Genomic DNA, 20,444 nt, shown 5'->3' with positions numbered 1-20,444 from the left:
ATAACACAAATTATGTCCCGTTAATAGTCATAGTATTATATAGCCACATTACTCCAAATCTGATTTTCTAATTTCACATAGATTGTTTTCAAATTAAAAATAAAAATCGCAGGCATAGTTTAAGTAAATAAAAAACAGGTACACCTTGAATGTAAGGATTGCCGTTTCTATTTCTGTGTCCATATCTTGTTTGCAGTATCTTTGTTCTAAGTGATATGAAAATGACGTACTATCATTTCTTATTTTTAAGAATACCTGCACAAAATTCATTCTTAAATTCGTTTGCCACTGACGTGGTATCAAATAAGTACATTTTTAGAGAACAAATAACTATGTGCTTCATTTAGTCATTTGGTTGCTAGGTAAATACAAAAGTGATAGAAATTTTGACAGAGTATTGGATCTTGATTGGATTTGATGTTTAGAACTGATACTGGGATGCACCAGATCATAGATGAGAATGATACTCGTATTGAAGCAGTGTCCCACAGAACTTTAAAAAAGAAATTGGTTAAATTACATACCTATTATAAATCACTGCATCTTGAAACAGATAATGATTTATCTACTTAGAACAGCAATACATGGATTACCTATTTTTCGGGTAAAGTCCCTGTTTATTTACCGGCCACACTGGATGTCACTGTCCGTCATAGACGATGGCAGATGTCATTATGGCGGCTGATCGGCATATATAAGTGTAAGTGTGTACGTGGGGCTACACTCACTCACACACGGACTGACATACACGACTTACACAAACACACTCCACAAACAGACACAAACACAAACATACATGCACACAAAAATTTACACTACGTACATACATACAAACACACATACATGCAATCATAAACACATACATACACACTTACATACATTACACAAAACATCACCACACTCGCCGGCGAGTGTGCTCTTATCACCTTTTCATCTTTCATCTTCATTTCATCTTCATTTTCATTCTCTCTCCTTCCCACAAGCACACAGCCGGTCTGAGGTTCGAGTCTCCTTAGGAGACGCCCCGCGACTGTTGTTGCGTAGTCTTTGCGGCCTCCACGGCCCACGTCCTACTTCGCTGTGAAAGCCAGAGCTGCTAACAGCACAGAGGAGGTTTTAGTCGGTATGGGGTGTCCGCTTACGCGGACACTCGAGTCCGACATATTACGCCCCGGAACGGTAAACGTAACAGTATTTCCTCCTCTCAAAAAAAAAAAAAAAAAAAAACGTGGGGCTATGTATTTACACGTTAACTGGCTTGTTTTGATCCTTCATTGTTATGTAGGTGACAGGGAGTCATTATTTTTTACTCGTCCGTGACTGGACCTTGAAAATATTTTTCTTACTTTGGTGGTCTGACTAGATTAGCAATTAATAAATTCAGCTATAAGTTTCCGAAAAATTGGGTAATAATAGGAATAAACTACTAATTTGAACTGTTAAACATCCGAATACCACCCTCGCAAGACACGCCGCAAATTAGGTTGTCAAGCGTTCCTCTGCAGTGCAGTTCAAGGAACTTTCTTCCATGTAGGTGCAACCAAATAATTTGGTTATCACCGCCAAGCAGAAGGAAGCTCATTCCATAATAATTATGTGCGTAAGAGAACCAAAGTCACCTACATGGCCCAAATGATTGCGAAACTGAAGTGGTAGTGGGCAGGGCACATAGTTCGACAGATGGCCGATGGGGCAGAAAAGTCTTTGAATGGCGACCATGTACCGGAAGACGCGCTGGAAGGGCCCCCACACGATGGACCGACTATCTGGTCAAGATCTACGGAATACGTTGGATGACGGCAGCGCAGGACCGATCGTCGTGGAGATCTTAAAGTCACATCCGCCATCTCGGATCTCAAAACAGATGTCATATTCGTTATTGACATTTGAAATTTCATTCCAAAAAAAATATTTCCAAGAAAAACATTCAATAAAATGTTGTTTAAAAACATTACATAACAGTCATCATGTAGACTATAAGATTGCATTGTACACTGTATAGCTATCACTATAAATAAAAATCTTACGCTTTTTACTTTTTTTACGCTCTGCATCGCCTCATAAGGAACTTCGTTCCAAAACTCCTTTTTTAAAGTCGGTTAAAAGAATAAACAAACATATAGATAAGTATTTTATCAACAAGGTTTAGTTTCCGTACTGATAATATGTCTACTGTGATAGTACCTACTTACTGTATGTAATAAAACATTAAGTATTTATGCAGTTAGAATGAATATACAACATACTTACAAGTCACACAACCAATAAGAAACTACCTATTACCTATAAATTAAGTTTTACAATATTTTCTTTTTACCTACCTATTATATTTAAGGTGAAAAATATCTAAAGAAGAATTATAATAATGCTTGGTGATAGTGTGAATTATAATTAGTGTAATGCATAATTAAACTATAATGTTGGAAACTTGTTATTGATTATTTCAATCATTTTAATATATATACATTATGCATTTACTACTATACGTAAATTATATTGAACAAAAAATGTTGCTGTACATATTATAAAAAGTTAAGTACAAATAAAAATGTACTGTTTCCGCCCGGGATCGAACCGGGGGCCTTGTGCGTGTGAAGCACACGTGATAACCACTACACTACGGAAACTTGACTAATAGATTTGAAATTGAGAAAACTATCCTATCTCATGTAATTGTAATAAAAAAAGTAAAAGTGGAATTAGAGCTTGCGGTATTGCTATTGTCTAGCACGTTGATCAAAAATAGTCCAAAAAGCATTTCACTCGACCAGTTTGAACTAGAGAGACTGCATTATTCAGCGATTGAGCGATCCGAGATTAATTCCGTATTTCGTTTTAGTCTCGCGGCAACGACGCCCGCGGTCGGTCGCTTACACGTGACCGTCAGTATACTGTCGGTGTTTAGTTTAAAGATCATTTCCTACATATCAGCTAAGTGAAAATACAACGCCATGGATCCCGAAGCCTTCTTAGACCTGGCCAATCAGGTCATCAAACTCAAAATGTATCCATATTTCGATATAGCGCATTCACTATTATGTGCTCTATCAGTCAGAGAAGATTTAGGAACAGGTAAATTTTATAATAATATAGGCATATTCCCGCCATTAGTTTGACTTCCGTATCTTATGTATTCTTGTTCATAATTTATGGACTTAAAACGACCACATCGATGTCCAGAAATAAAGACATCTACAATGTTAAAAATAGACTGGACCTACCTACCCTGTTGAACATAATGCGGCCCGTTTTAAATTAAAATGTTGGTCTGAAAACTAGAACATACTAAATTAATTTAGAAATAAATGATAAACTTTTCTAAAACATGCTCAAAATGTCTGTTATCGGTTTTATTAATTTGCAACGTACATTATCAGATTATTAATAGGTACTTTCTTATCATGTTAGAATATTTTTACATACTTATTCTTTACAGCAAAAAATGTTACTTGATTTAAATTTATAAACCCTGTATTAATAGAGCCTTCGCAATTTAAATATCTGTACTTATTTATTTCTATTCTAATTCTATCGCTGAATCCCACGTGTCATTTTCCAATGACAACACGTCAGTTAAAACAACCAATCTCAATGCTGCACAATTTAAACTGATACAAAAAGTGTAATTACTAAAACAATACTTTTGGAAACTGCTAGAAGTGCGAAGAAATAATAGAGGCATTCTGAAGTGTTTTAAAATTGTATTTACAAAAAAATATTTTTACCGGGCTCGTCCGGGATTTGAACCCGGGACCTCTCGCACCCGAAGCGAGAATCATACCCCTAGACCAACGAGCCATGTTTAGATGTTGCGAAATATTTAATCAGCACATAATGTTATGAAAATGGGAGAATTTGCGTTATAGAAGAAAAATATTTAGTTACAATAGAACAGTATTCTTTAAAACGTAAATTATTATCCCTATCTAGGTCACAACTCTGAAAGTACGCAACTTATCATATATTGCCATAATTTAAAATTGCCGTGGAACATTATTAACATGATAAAATTTAATTAAAATTCATCGGTGGCGATATGATAGTAAATTGATAATAATATATAATTGTATCTAAATGTAGAAAATTTAAACTAAATACACAAATTTTAATGTTTAAAAATGTTGCAAAATACTGAGCTAATAGTTCTCACGATTTCTTTATTGTTTCCTAACGTAATTAGTAATTACCAACATACATACCTCAGCTGAAAGAAATATACAGTAAAGTCTTCAATAAAGTTGGATTTTAGGGATCCGTACCCGTAGATTAATTCAATGAACACCATTTTACGAAGACTCCGCTTTCCGCCGTCTGTGTGGTAATGTCACAGAGTAGGTATGGATACTTACTATTAGGTACTATTGACGCTATAGGAATTAGGAACATAATAAAAACAAAATGGCGCCATGTAAATAAAAAAATATTTAACAAAAAAATATTTAAATTACATAATATTGTGCGTTATCCCTAATCATTTGTCATGGAGGAGATACGCCATATTTTGTTGTATTAATAATAATTTAGATTTTATCGTTAACTGATGATAATAGGTATTATTTTTAGTTTAGTAGTACCTACTACAAATTAGCTCTGGGTTAGAGCCTACTTTCAATGACTTTCCCATGAGGGGAATTAATTACTCATAAGAGTAATCTGCATTCAAACTTGTCCATTCCTATTCACCTCCAGTTTGATACAACAATGGGTTGGAAATTCTGCCTGCCTCTGCTTCTTCTTCTACAAGACTATAGGGAGAACGCTATATATATACATCTTCTAATATATAAAATTCTCTTGTCATGGTGTTAAACATTGAACTCCTCCGAAACGGCTTGACCGATTCGCATGAAATTGTGAGTGCATATTGGGTAGGCCTGAGAATCGGACAACATCTATTTTTCATCCCCCTAAATGTTAAGGATGGTCCACATGAAATTTTTTTTTTATTTTTTTTTTTTTTATTTTTTTTTACTTTTTTTTTTAAATTTGTTTGATTGAGTCAGCATTAAAAAATACATTCAACTTCAAATTTTCACCTATCTACGATCAACAGTTACTTTTGTATCGCGATTTTAATATCGGCAATACAACGTTTGCTGGGTCAGCTAGTAAATATATATATATATATATATATATATATACCTATATATTTATTGACAGGCCTTCAACTCTATTGTATTTCTGGTTTTTCAGGTTTTATTCCCTGACAATCAGGTGATCTGTAAACATGAATGTCCCTATTCTATTAAAAATGTGGCATTAACAAATGTTGAGTGAAATATATGAGACCAAGCAAAAATTCTCTTTTACATAAAAATTTACAATGAGTACCTAAAAATTGTGGAACTCCAAAACAGTTTTCACACATTATTGTTATACCTTGCCAAAAAAAAATTGTTCCGGTTGCTACTATACTAGAAGAACAAGAGCAATCGCTAGTCTTATATGGAAATCACCTGAAAATTTCACCTTTTTACCAGTTTTACCAGTGGGAGGTGGGATTATGGGTACCACAACGGCGCTTATTTCAGCCGTGAAGCAGTAATGTCTAAACATTACTGTGTTTCGGTCGGAAGGGCGTCGTAGCTAGTGAAATTACTGGGCAAATGGACTTAACATCTTATGTCTCAAGGTGACGAAAGCAATTGTGGTACCGCTCAGAATTTTTGGGATTTTCAAAAATCATGAGCGGTACTGCATTGTAATGGGCATGGCGTATCAATTATCATCAGCTGAACGTCATTATTTTCATTTAAAAAAAACCCTAAATCAGTACAGTCCATATAGAGTCCAGTAGCAACTATGGAACTGTTATACGTGCATCGGTTTTTACTCTTTACTTGAACAAAGGTCATGCCCCTTCCCTATATTATTTGAACATAATGTTTTTTATTAATAAACGCGAAGTAAATTTACTCCAAATATAAAACTTTTTGTCTTTATCTTACCTTTGTCAAGAAGGGAGAATTATTAATATGACAGAATATGCACAAGGCGCAGGCGTCGTATTTGAATATAATATTATAAATACTATTTTTTTATGAAAATAAGGGACAAGACGAGCAGCTGATGGTAATTGATACGCCCTGCCCATTACAATGCACTGCCGCTCAGGATTCTTGAAAAACCATAAAAATTCTGATTGGCACTACAACTGCGCTAGTCACCTTGAGACATAAGATGTTAAGCCTCATTTGCCCAGTAATTTTACTAGGTACACCGCCCTTCAGATCGAAACACAGTAATGCTTACACATTACTGCTTCACGGCAGAAATAGGCGCCGTTTTGGTACCCATAATCTAGCTGGCATCCTGTGCAAAGGAGCCTCCCACTGGTAAATGGTATAAATTTACGGTGAATTAATGATAGCCCAAATTATGATTTCAGGTGCCCAAGCGTTTTCTCGTAAGCATCCCCTGTCGTGCTGGCTGTCAACAATGTTGGTTATCTTCGCGGGCGGAATGGTCGCCAATGGACTGTTGGGAGAACCCATTCTAGCTCCACTTAAGAACACTCCGCAACTTCTTATTGGAACTGTCACATGGTAAATCGGATCACATCAAAATCATCAAAGTCACAAGTTTTCTTTTCTTTTCATATTTACCGCCAATTCGGAAAGGGTTGGGTTTTTATGTGAAGCAATGGCAAGAAACTCATTGCCACTCTTTTAAATAAATATCTACAGCTTCATCTTTTCGGGAATGGTTTATATTCTTTATTATTATTATTATTTATTTGTTTCCGAGTAATTGATGTTTATATGTATTTATTTTGTTTAAGTAAGTACATTGTATTAAATATATCGCTGCCTAATTTGGGGCATGATAATTTGTGTAAAATGTCAATATTATTATTAATATACAGTTCGGTTTAAAGACATTTATTCTCATAAGATTTTACATTAAATCACTTACATGAGAATTTTACATTAATATACAATGTAATATTACCTTAGGTTTCTATAACTAAGCATGCAAAACAAACAAAGTGAACAATTACAAAAAATGAAGGTACATAAAAAATTCTCAACAAAAGAACATCAACATATTTTATATTTATCCGGAATAAGAAGGACTGGATGTGGCTAACGACTTATAAAGATAACAGTTGAAGTAAACTAAAATAATACAGTTAGTAGTTTATACTTACAAAAAAAAATGGCAATATATTAAAAGGAAAATACGGTGCAAACACGGAAGACGCAGTGTTGGTAGGCCCCCCCACAAGATGGACCGACGACTTGGTCAAGATCGCGGAATACGTTGCTTGAGGGCAATGCAGGCAGGAGATCTTGGGGGGATATCTTTGTCCAGCAGTGGTGATGGTGATTGTGGTGATGATTCCACAAAGTCTCTTAAACGAAAAGTTTTATTCTATGTCAGTAATATCAATTTGTGTTCAGGTACGTCGTATTCTACACGCCGTTCGACGTGGGATACAAGGTGGCCAAGTTCTTGCCGGTCAAAGTTGTGGCTGCAACGATGAAGGAGATCTACCGCGCCAAGAAGGTGTACGACGGTGTCAGCCACGCGGCCAAACTGTACCCTAACGCCTATATCATAATGATTATAATTGGTGAGCACAGTTGCATTTTTGTACTAGACGGGGAAGCAGTTAAGCGACCCATACTTACAAATACTTTTTAATGCGTGTTTTCTGAGTTTTCAAGCTATACTTCTTTTGGCGCGTTATGATGTAAATGATGTAATAAGCGATGATGTTATATCTAAAAACAACAGGATGAATGAAATATGATGTTAGTTTCTAAATGTTACTTAAATTATTCAAAATTATTATTCAAATATTTATAAATCTAAATTTATAATTAAAATCATACTTAGGCACACTGATTAGACGAAACACAAAAAGGAACAAATTACAAACAAAAAAAGGAATATTAAAGAATAATTGAATTTTATATATAATTTCAATGCTCTCCGCGTACCTTATTACTGGGCAAATTAGACTTGACATCTTTTTTCTCAATGTGACGAGCGCAGTTGTAGTGCCGCTCAGAATTTTTGGGATTTTCAAGTATCCTGAGTGGTACTGCATGGGAATGGGCAGGGCGTATCGATTACCATCAGCTGAACGTCATTTTCGTCTCGTAAAAAAAATCTTACTATTCTAGAAACTAGGGAAGTACACCCATCATTGAATGGATCCTATTGAGAATTCTTGTCCAAGAGCGCATTTTTAGAATCCGTTCCTTTTATTTTTTACTTTAAAACAGTTAAAATAGTTTGTTAGACATGACGACCTGTGTTATCGCTTTCAGAATATGTTTCGTTGTTAAAATTAAAATGTATACTTATGAATTACAGTTACACGAAATGCAACTAATTATTTTGTTCTTTATTTATAAAGTAACAACTTTTAAACGTATTTTTTATATAACAAGTTTGACGACCTATATAGCCGAGAGGTTAGCGATCCTACCTACTAAGCTAGAATTCCCGGGTTCGAATCTCGGTAGGTGCAAGCATTTATATGATGAATATAGATGTTTGTTTCCGAGTCATGGATGTTTATATGTATTAATGTATGTTTAAGTATATTGTATTAAATATATCGTTGTCTTGCAACACATAACACAGGCTATATATGCTTAATTTGGGGCCAAGATAATTTGTGTAAAAATTGTGTCAATATTATTATTATTTTATATTATATATTATTATTTATAAGTCATGCTTGTCCGTTCGGTTTTCAGGTACAATAAAGGGCAATGGCGCCGGGTTTACGAAACTGGTGGAGAGACTCATCCGCGGTGCCTGGACACCAACCGCCATGGAGACCATGCAGCCGAGCTTGTAAGTATAGGCTCGTAGGAATTATTGTCGTTTGAGATTTTATCCTCCTCCTTAGTCGTTCACTCTTGACAGAGTGGTCGTGGTTGCATGATGAGACTGTAGGTACACACAAGACGTATCTATGGTGGATGATGCAGCCCTCGCAATGCTCCTCCACTTGCCACGATCTTGTGGTTTGTGTCCTAGCCTTTATCAAATCTGTCCAACATGTAGGTGACCGACATCGTGACCGCTTGCCTTCCACTGTTCCTTGGATGACTAGTCGTTCCGTGGAGTTTTGGTTTCATGTAACGTGCCCGAAGTACTTGAGGATTCGTATTTGTACAGTCGACGATAATCTTTCCTTCACCTTGAGTTCTTCCAATATCGAAACATTGGTCCGAAACGCAGTCCAAGGAATTCACAGTAGTCGTCGCCAGCACCACATTTCGAGTGCGTCGGTCTTTCAGACGCACCGTCCACGTTCTGCACCATATAAGAAAATTGGGAAGACTAAGCTTCTCATCAGGCGGACTTTCGTGGCTTTAGTGATGTTACGGTTCCATCAGACCTTATTCAGTTTGTCAGCGATTTTATATCGCACTTTAAAAATCGAAAAAAAAATTCGTAGTGTGCGCTTACCCTAATAAATCGATAAACGATTTTGGTCACACTTATACAGCTCTGCTTCTATCAGCCGCGTACGGCGTCGTAATAATAACTTTAAATCACGTCTGCACTCTTTAATCTTTGCGTGCATAATGATTACGTCAAATCAATGCAGGAACAATACAGGTCGCAACTTGTCGACAAGGAGTCGCGAACCATCCCTGTACAGTGCTGTTCCGCCGCATTCGACGGCGAACAGCGCTGTACGCGGCGGAACAGCGCCGAACGCATTCGCATAATAAAAACACATTTATCCTCATTTTATGCTGGTTTGCCGCGCAAGCAGAATGGACGCGGAAAGCTGAATCGACGCGTAAACGTCTCCATACAAAATTGTTGTTTTCTATGGATAAAAGCTGAAAAGAGCTAAATAAGTCCTGCGCGTAGTCCCTAATTGGCGTTAAAAAAAATCCTCGGCTGAATGAATACGAGTGACGTCACGAAATTCATTCTAGGTCTCGAATATTCTGCAAGACCTTCTCCGTTTTGCGAGATAAATCGTAGTATATAACGCCTGATTCATTTAGACTAGCAAACAAATAAAACAATACATTCTTTGATTAACGCGAATGTTACCTACACATTGACATAAATAGTTATTTGTTCAACAAGTGAGCAAAGTTATTTTTTGCTGCTAGTGCTGATAGAGACAAAAAAATATTTGCTCTCGTGTGAAACATACAACTTTTCACCTCGACTAGCGAGAAAAGTGTTATAGGTATAGTAAGAGAAACAATTAAGATAATATTTCACAATGTTAATTATAAATATCATTGTGACAATGAGATAATACGCTAGGCTAAAATGAGTTTCGGAACGCACCGCATCGCATTGTTTATTTTTTTTAACGCGGTGTAATTCCCGGATGTATGGTCACGTGGGGTTCGAAATTTAAATCACTTTGCCTCACGCTCGCAGCAAAAAGCTCTTTTGTAGTTAGCAATAGTGCCCTTTTCGTGCTGGAGAGGTGAAAACGCTTTTTAATACGTGTGCAACTGTACAGATCCCCTGAAAACGTGCTTTGAAAATCTCACGAAACGTCGGGCTAGCTCAAATAATAATAAAAATGTAACTTTTACGCAAAAACTAATGTGAAAAAACACAGTTTTATTTAAGGATTCCATACATATTACTTAGATAACGGGCCAGGTACTTTGGTGTGCATGACAAGCTACGTCTAACACTAACTGTCAACGTCAATTTGTTTAGACGTTTTCACAGCTGTCACAGTCTATCTAGACGTATAAGTGATCTAAGAAATAATATTACATACACGGACTAGTAAAACAAGAAGGACTCCGCGCCGTGATATTAGCGAGTGAAGCACCTTTATGCTAGTGTGTGTACGGTTACGGGCTATACCAGTTACACAATTTTTTCTCCCTTAAATAATCATATATTGTGTATATAATTATTTAAGGGAGAAAAAATTGTGTTATTGTTTTTATACTTATTCACAACGCACGGCATTTTTAAAATATTTAATTGCGACGCAAACTGATCTGTCACAGACGATAGCAAATCTCTTAATGGCGGCCGATCGGCTTGTATTAGTGTCAGTGTATGCGTAGGGCTATGTATTTACACGTTTTCCAGCTTGTTTTGGTGCCTCACTGTTATGTAAGGTGACACGGAGACCTTACTTTCTTACTTTTCCGTGATTACATATAGTTTTCAATAATAATATAATTTGTATTTCAATTCCAGCTACACGAAGGCATCTCTGGTCGCCTCTATTATGTTTGTGCTGGACAAGAAGACGGACCTCATATCAGCGCCGCACGCTCTCGTCTACTTTGGCATCGTCATTTTCTTTGTCTACTTTAAGGTATCAAAATTAAGATATATTATTATTTATACTACTTCGGAAACGTTGAGCCTTAATGAGAAGAAGTGTCTAGACATTTATCGCCAATTACTTAAATCATTTACAGCATCAGGATTTCACATGTATTTATGTAATATGCTGACATATATATACAGTTAATGCTCAGTGATATTATATAAATACTACTCGAATGTTTAGTCCTACTCAAATGTAAAAATAAAACCATAAACGTTAACCAGTTCGATTTTTTTTTCGGTTTCCAGGCCTCGTTTGAGACATTGACACGTGGCAAAAGATACACACGTAAGATATAACCTTATAAAGAGCTGAAGAAGATGAAAAGTGAAGTTTGTCCCTTTCTTATTTTTTTTTTTTTTAATTTATTTAATCATAAATATATGCACAGCTGGTACTTAAATTTTACATCTCGCCAAACTGTTGCAACAGTTTGTTGGCGAGTTTACGCTCTTAGACAATATTATACTATTGTGCATCTATAATAAATTATACCTAATTTGTTCGTTATATACACTATTACTAATACACATATAACATTACACACATATCATTACTTAGTTATCAATTCATAATATTCCTAAAAACATTTTAAAATCTTACCTGTATACATATAACTAAACTATACTACTTTAAATATTAAGGCTTATGTGGAGACTTTAAGAAAGTGCTCTTTTAATTTTTTCTTAAGTACTACTCTACAGTCTTTTTTATCCTCTCTTAACCATTCTATACTATTAAAAATTTTTGGCACAACATATTCCCTTAATCTTTCCCCATAGTAGTTACATATTTTTGGTATTATATAAATATTCCTGATATTCTTTCTCAAATTTTCTCTCAGATTAACAGGGTTTTTAAATCTATTTGAGTAATAATTTTCTTTTGTTATTAAATAGTTTACTTTGTTAGTTACTGGCAGTATTTTTAAGTCTTTAAATATATTGTCATAATTTTTTCCGTATTTTTCCTTTTCCTTGCTTCCAATTATTAGTTTTAATAGTCTAATTTGAATTTTTTCAATCTCGTTTAAGTAAGTCTTAAACGTTTTACCGTAAATATTTAGACCATAGCTTAAGACTGAATCAGCTAGTGCATAATATACTACCAGTTTTGTATGTTTGTTCAGCACGGGCTCGAGATGATAGAACTGCCCTAGAACTGATCGTAGTTTATTGCATACCGCTGTCACATGTGTTTTGAAATTGAAGTTACAATCGATATGCAATCCCAAATACTTATAATTTTCTACATATTGAATATAGCTACATGCGCACGCATATTTATCTCTGTGTAGGCAGTCGTAGCTATGCCCCACTATACCTATATCCTTGTATTGGACTGTCTTAGCGCGTCTGTTATATGGCGAGTAAATATGCATGCATTTTGTTTTGTCCATATTAATAATAATGCCATTATCGTGTGCCCATTTAGTTAGGCTTTCAAAATCTATTAGGATATTATCACGCGCCTCTTCCACGTCGTTAGACGCGTATAGCAAACACATATCATCTGCATACATAAATACTCGACATGTCTTAATCACATTAACTGCACTATTAACAAGCATTAAATATCCCACTGGTCCATATATCGAGCCAGTCATTTCGTTCATTTGCTCTAAGAAGTGCAGCTTATTCTTATTAGGCGGCCTGTACAACGCAATAATATGTATAAAGGTATTTTTTATATTGAGCGTTCCGTAGATTGTTTCCGCAGCCATGGTATTAACGTCTTTCACAATAAAGTTAAATTTATCTTTTACATACAACAATATTCCCCCACCTTTACTTATTTGTCTTCTTCTGGCATAGGGCGTGAATCCCTTTATTTTAAATATGGATACTTCATCTTCTTTAATATTTATTTCTGATAATATTAATACATCTACTTGATACTTAATTTTTTCAAGCATCACTAACAGCTCATTGAAATGTTTTCGTATTGATCTTATATTTAGGTGTATTATTTGTAGGGTTTTTTTACAATTACCCTTGTTTTTATGCCAGGACTCGATGTTGTTATATCTCGTGTATTCTATATTATCTGGTAGGAAATCTATAGGATCGTTGAATTTTATATATTATAAAATTATTGCGTGTGTACGGTGCCTTAGTTGCATATTGTGATTCATACTACTATTTTTTCGATGTCTTTTTCGTTTTTAATGTTATAAATTTTTTTCTCATCTTCTTTACGGGCTAAGATATTGGAGTTTTGGATCCAGATGTACTTACAAATCCCTCTCAACTGTGTTTTTGCTGTCCAAAATAGCTGTCGTTTGAAACGTGGCAAGTCCTCATTAATGTAGATGGGCTTGTCACTGTTGCTGTTTTTATATATCTCCTTGTTGGTTATTACTGTTTTCCTTGAGTTGATCCATTGGTCTCGTGCAGATTTAGTTTTTAATTTTACGATAATTGGTTGCGGTTTCTTATCATTAGGTTTTTCCCGTCCGACCCTAAAAGCATCTTCAATGTTGTTGGGGTCCAGCTTTAATTTCTGGGCAATTCTTTTAACTGCCTCAGTTGTGATCTCATTCTCTTGCTTTTCCAATCCAACAATTTCTACGTTACTCGCTTTTACACCCTGTTCCATATCCAATGCTCTCTCCTCTAATGCCTTATTGCATTTATCTAAATAGACGTTTCTCTGCTCCAATGACTTTATTTTCTTTTCAGATTCTGCCTTGAATTTAACCATTTCCTGGTACTGCTCAGCATAAAAGTCAACTGCTTCGCTTATATCTTCTAACTGCTTTTCCATCTTATATATGATTTCTAATTTTTTATTTAATTCTTTTAGCAGCATGTCTGGTGAGGCTTCATTAAGGCTTGTTTCTGTCTCTGTTCCTTCCTGCTTTCCCTTGCAGTCACTACAAATTCCCGTCTGCAAGAAGCTCTTACTACGAACACATTTTTTGTGGTACACCGTATCACATTGAGCACCTTTACATTTCACTATTTCGTCTTTGTTTAAAGATACGAATAGTTTGCACTTGTTACACTGCACCATTTTTAATTGCTTCGTAAGCAGCTCACGAGTTCACACGAGTAGATATAATTAACGCACCGTTTACGCACGTCCGATCGCAGAGCGCACGCGTTCGAAACTATGAGGAGACCACGTTTGATAAAAAAAAACCTATAGTAGGTACACTTATTAGATATTAGATATCATCCACGAGATATCAGAAGAGAAAGATTTTTGGGTCATTTTTTAAATCCAAGATGGCGGATGCGTAAAATTATCAGTCCAACAATATGAATATGAATTCTAAAGTTCGGTGTCAGAAAAACGATTATGGTATCAATTTTAAAATGAAAACAAAAATGACACACACAACTTTTTGATTAAAAGTCAGTTTTTTTCTTAAAATTGATTTCCATCGAATTCTTTTTGATGTCAATCATAGCACTATCACCGCTTCGAAAACAAATGGCGCTCTGAGAGAGAAATAAACTGTTTTGGCTCGGTCACGGTCACAATGAAAATCGTGGCTTTTTTTAAAAATTACGATAATTATAGGTATATATCAAATACTAGCATAAAACCAGTCTTTACCAGATTTTTAAATATGATTTCCAATGTTTCAGTTGTCATCGATTCTACTGGGAATCCACGATCCATTCGTGCCTTTTGAGAATCTATTCAGCGCTCTGTTCCTTGGCGGCATTTGGGATTCTCTCGCCAAGCTTCTTGGAAAGGGACAGCCTAAGGAAGAGACAAAAGACAGTAAAAAGACTAATTAGGAAGGTAAGCATAAGTTTCCATGTTTGCAAGAGGCATCTTACCACTGGATTATAAGTCCTTTCCAAATCAACAATTTGCAATTTTACATCTATATTTAATATAGTTAACATAACCTAACCCAATTTAAAAAATATGGGATCGAATGTTATTTTAAAATACCATCATCGTCCTTAAAACCGACTAGACTCTTAATACCTATTTATTCACAAAGCAAACCATTTACTTACGGCCGTTTTCAATAACCTATCTATCCTTAGTTTAAGTTACTAGACGTAGACAAATCTATCCTTCTACGCTTAGTTACATTTCAATAACCTATTGACAGATAGCATTGGCTATAACTGTATTGGACATAACTATGGAAAGGTAAGATCTTGTCTTTAAACGGTGACAACAATGTATCCGTAAGTTAAACTAAGGGTAGATAGGTTATTGAAAATGGCTGTTAGTCGAAAGTGAAAGGTGGGCGGGCGAGGGTTTATATATAATATATAGCCTATGATTACACTCACTAATAAGGTTTTTTTATGTCATTAAGGGACGAACCGAGCAGGACGTTCAGCTAATGGTAATTGATACGCCCTGCCCATTACAATGCAGTGGCGCTCAGGATTTTTGAAAAACCCAAAAACTCTGAGTGGCGCTACAATTGCGCTCGTCACCTTGAAACATAAGATGTTAAGTCTCACTTGCCCAGTAATTTCACTAGCTACGGCGTCCTTCAGACCTAAACACAGTAATGCTTACACATTACTGCTTCACGGCAGAAATAGGCGCCGTTGTGGTACCCACGGCTTTCTATTGATAACAGAAGTTTCAAAATCGGTTCAGTAGATCTAGAGATTACTCCCTACAAACTTACAAACTCGTATTAGTATTGGTAGATGACAAGCTGTTTAACTAAACACTAGTTAAACGTTGTTTTGCTATATAAATTAAGTACATACCCCGCGCCCACTCATTGCATAAATTGTTAAATGTAAAGAAATTACATTGACTGAATTATTTGTATTGAGAATAAATAGGTATTTCTAATTCAAAAAAAAATCCGGATAAGTAATCACCAACACACCATATAGGTACTAAAACCTTCTCCGGAACACGCTGCATGTTTATGGTATAAGCATGATTCCAATCGGTTTATAGCCGTTCCCAATATTCAGTCTATATCCGGTAGTGGCCTACCTGAGATAAAAAATCGTAACTATCGTTGACTTTTCTGTCCCAATAAACTTATCGACGGTAACTCACCTTATCCGTACACGCTGTCTTTCAATGGAATGACGTATAGCTTACCAGCGATAGAAGTTTGGTGATAAGAATGACTTATCGGTTATATTGGGATAGCCTCAGATTATTGACAGCCAATTACTGACAGTCGACGATAGTAATTTATCTTTATCTGTAGATAGTATATTGGGAATGGCCATTAGTAGATTTCGCAGTACAACCTAAGTAAAAAATGGCTCTCCAATTATTAGTTTTTGTTGATAGTTTAGATTTAAGTTATTATTTAAAATATCATATTGCTATTATCATTGCGAACAAAGATAAAGGCTTTTTAAAATTATTAATTCACTAATAAAACTATTTTTAAAATGTAGATATCTTTTAAAATCATTTTATGTTACAGATATCCAACTGACACCGACGTTTGCTTGAAGGAACTAAAGAAAAACGAAAAAAAAAATAGTAAAACTCGTAAATTTAAAAAAAATGGCACAACGACCAAAGATGATGTTTGTATTACCACTAGTCATAACTTAGAGTAAGACGGCATATGGTTACTATTTTAAGATTGAAATTTAATTTGACATTTTATAAGTATTTTCAGCACGATTATGTCAATTCACTGACATCTACTAAATACCACTGGACTGTCAAAGTGCTTTTGTGCCTGTTTGATGTTCGCCATTTTGGCGCTGTTGGCCATGTAGCGAGAGTCTGCGGTACTAAAAGCAGTGATGACAACCTCAGCAAACGGAACTACTAACACGGAAAACGAACGAAATTAATTCAAAATGCAAAAATACTTCACAGTATTGTACGTTCCTTCACAGCTATTTGTATTATATATAAAAATTAGTTCTCTGGACGCTCGCGAGTGGCGCTTCAAAAAGGCACAAAAAATTTGCTGTCAAAGATATGGAACAGCATCTCCAGTGGTATTTGTACAAGGCACAAAAAATTTGCTGTCAAAGATATGGAACAGCGTTTTCAGTGGTATTTGTACAGGTCAGTGTTTCAATTGTATTCTAGGATTTTTATTATATAATACATATATTGAAGGTACAATGTTTACGCACATTTTAACGCATAATAAGTAGTTATATTTTCCTGGTATCTTTAATCATTTGTAGTCGCACAATTATTCTTAATGTTATTTTATGTCAAATAAGAGCATTGTATTTATTTTACTACGGGTAATTTATCAATGCTGTTCGAACAAAAAAAAATATATAAATTATCTGTGTTTGGTTATGGGTAGTTTATCTATAATTTATGGTTTGGTTGTTATTGATGTAATAAAATCTATTCCATAAATAAAACTTAATAGGACAATCTCTTACTTTTTCTAAATAAATTAAAAATAAAACTCTTGTTATGTGTGGTTTGCAAACACAGTATAAACAATAGGTAATAATTGATATTTTGAATATACTAAGAACAGTGTTGATAAATTACATTTATTGTTCGAAAGTAAAAAGTAAGTTCGAAACGAAAAACGAGAACGACTTTCTTTTCAAAATGAATGAATTTTATTTTACACATCAATTATAGAGTCATTAAATACAAAATATAATCATTAATATTCCTTTCTATGGAGAAACTACAAAAAAGACAGTTTTTGATAATGAGCACAGAACAAAAATACTTTAGTATAATTGTATTTTACTATGGGATTAGTTACAATGAAACACTAGCCCGAATGCTTGGGTGCACGCGTTCGGAGTTACTGTTTCGTTTATTATTTAAATATACTTTAATTTATTTATTAAGTGAAAAGGGAGCAATAAACTATGATTTATATAACTGTGCATTTATTTATATTTATAAATAGCCGTTCCCGTTCGCTTCGCTGGGAGAATTTTAAAAGGAAATAAATTAATGAAAGCGTTCTTTAACGTTTTAAAGTTCGAAAAATAAGTAGCCATTAACCATCTAGGATAAAATTTGCATCGAATGGTGGCAGTTTAATGTCGATACGATCTGTTGTGTAGGCGTGATTGAGCCTCAAATAAGGACTATTTTCATTATATATATATAGAGAAGATATAAGGCTCATCATATCACCCGGAATCCGTCTACGGCTGGACAAAGGCCTCCCCCAAAGATCTTCACGATGTTGGTTGCGGCGATCTTGAAGAGATCATCGGTCCATCTTGTGGGCTGAAACATCCAGTTGAAATCTGGTATGCCACAAACGCGTGATTATCAAGAATCTTCTTGCATCATACAGACTCTGTGGAATTTTCTGAAAAAATTCAGTATTCCGTTGCTGATACGACTTACCTTTAAGCTTAGAGCAAACTCGCTTCTAAAGTCAGCATTGCATCTATCGACACTTTCATTTTTCATCGAGTGAGTCACTTGTGATTAATCACTCACCTTCGATTCGTAGACGATATCGTTATCATGGTTGAGACCCTGGAAGACTTAACCTATATGCTCGATTGCCTCAATATAGGTCTCAAAATGACAAGACGAAGATCATGTCAAATGTCCATGTCGTACCTACTCCCGTAACAATTGGGAACTGTACTCTCGAAATTGTTGATGAGTCGGTACGTCTAGTTAGACAGGTCGAATTTGGCGAAAGAGTTCACTCGTCGAATCCAGCTCAGATTGGCAGCATTCGGGAAGCTTCGTAAAATCTTCTCGTCCTAAATATCACAGTGCCTGAAGATGAAGGTTCTCAACCTATGTGTTGCCAGTGATGACTTATGGTAAGCAGACGTTGTCACTTACTATGGGGCTGATGAGAAAGCTCATGGTCGCTCAGAGGGCTATGCTCGAGTTTGAGAAATGAAGAGATCCGTAGGAGAACCAAAATCACGGACATAGCCCAAATGATTGAAGTGGCAGTGGGCAGGGCACAAAGTTCGACAGACAGATGGCCGGTGGGGCAGTAAAGTCCTCGAATACCGACCACGTACCAGAAGACGCAGTGTTGTTAGGCGCCCCTCAAGATGGACCGACGATCTGGTCAAGATCGCCGGAATACGTTGGATGAGGGCAGCCCAGGACCGATCGTCGTGGAAATCTTAGGGGGAGGCATTTGTCCAGCAGTGGACGTCTTCCGACTGATGATTATGATAATAATGACCCACTTGCCCGTATGCCCTCCATTGAATGAAGCCGTAAATATTGATTTAAAAGAGTGGCAATGAGTTTCTTGCCCATCTCATTAAAGCTCAACCTTTTCCTATGCGGTGGTAGATATAAAAAGAAAAGAGAACTTTTTACATTCTTAAGTGTAATTTCCTTAACCTACATGAATAAAAAGATTTTGATTTGATTTATTTAATATATAAAAAAAATCTTAAAAGATTGAACTGTTTTGGGGATGATATTTTTACATTAATCAACATGGTATGCCTGGCCATGCCATGGTATATCTGTAACGATATTTGCTGCATTTATTGTCCGGTAGCCAAACCGCAGAAAATACTAACTTTTACAATTACGGCTCTACGGCGAACCGTTTGTAGCTAAAGTGCGTTGGTGACAACGAAGGTATTAGTTACTTCATAGATACTTCGCAGCGAGAAAGTCGGAGGCAGTTAATGTGTTTGTTTGGCGGACGAAAACTAACGCACTATAACAGACTGTGTAACTTTAAAGAAGATATGTACTGGTGAGCTGAATTCTTCTGAGCTCCTCAGTCTCATAAGCTTTTACGTCCCGGGCAAGTCATGTTAAATAATAATTCAATCAATTTATTCTGGTTCCGTTAGTAGTACTTTAAGATTAGTATTCGGCTTATCCCCAGACTTGAATAAGGTGATTAAAGTATGGCTCTAAAGGGGGGTTATAGATTAAAATATTAGGAACTTTATGAGGTAGGCAGCGTACAATACTGCGAAGGACTCCAGTTAGAGATACAAATTTTGTTTTAATATTTTTAATGTGTGTTTCCATGTAAGTTTATTATCTAAAGTTAAACCTAAATATTTTTCGGAATCTTATTGTAATATTATTTATTTTAAGTTGTTCAAAGTCAGTTTTTATTTTATTTTTAGCTGCAATAATTACATAGTGGGCTTTGTTTACATTAAGAGTAAGCAAATTACATTGAAACCAGACATTAAGTAAGTTAAGATCATATTGGGCGTCTTGAATTGTTTTCCATTTTGTTTTTCCATTATAAAACAAGGTGGTATCA

At 35.4% G+C, this 20,444-nt stretch overlaps 1 protein-coding gene and 2 non-coding genes across 3 annotated transcripts; 1 reads left to right on the top strand and 2 right to left on the bottom strand.

The window, feature by feature from the left end:
* Positions 1 to 2,554: 2,554 nt before the first annotated feature.
* On the bottom strand, positions 2,555 to 2,627 carry Trnav-cac (transfer RNA valine (anticodon CAC)). The gene has a single exon. It is a non-coding gene; the product is annotated as a tRNA-Val (tRNA).
* A 187-nt stretch (positions 2,628 to 2,814) lies between these two features.
* Positions 2,815 to 18,091, top strand: LOC126972020 (trimeric intracellular cation channel type 1B.1). Its single transcript, XM_050818571.1, has 7 exons — positions 2,815 to 3,072; positions 6,389 to 6,545; positions 7,404 to 7,576; positions 8,715 to 8,814; positions 11,170 to 11,290; positions 14,902 to 15,061; positions 16,692 to 18,091. The coding sequence occupies exons 1-6, from the start codon at positions 2,952 to 2,954 to the stop codon at positions 15,055 to 15,057; spliced, it is 828 nt and encodes a 275-aa protein (XP_050674528.1). The 5' UTR covers positions 2,815 to 2,951; the 3' UTR covers positions 15,058 to 15,061; positions 16,692 to 18,091.
* Trnap-cgg (transfer RNA proline (anticodon CGG)) lies at positions 3,727 to 3,798 on the bottom strand. The gene has a single exon. It is a non-coding gene; the product is annotated as a tRNA-Pro (tRNA).
* Positions 18,092 to 20,444: the final 2,353 nt, after the last annotated feature.

Source organism: Leptidea sinapis, chromosome 25 (genome assembly GCF_905404315.1).
Source record: "Leptidea sinapis chromosome 25, ilLepSina1.1, whole genome shotgun sequence".
NCBI lineage: Eukaryota > Metazoa > Arthropoda > Insecta > Lepidoptera > Pieridae > Leptidea > Leptidea sinapis.
Note: the sequence above shows the minus strand (reverse complement) of the source record. Positions and strands in the feature narration are given on the sequence as shown.

Coding starts and splice junctions, on each gene's coding strand:
- LOC126972020 (XM_050818571.1), top strand. CDS start 2,952: ATGGATCCCGAAGCCTTCTTAGACCTGGCCAATCAGGTCATCAAACTC. Junction 3,073..6,388: donor CAGAGAAGATTTAGGAACAG/GTAAATTTTATA, acceptor TTATGATTTCAG/GTGCCCAAGCGTTTTCTCGT. Junction 6,546..7,403: donor CTTATTGGAACTGTCACATG/GTAAATCGGATC, acceptor ATTTGTGTTCAG/GTACGTCGTATTCTACACGC.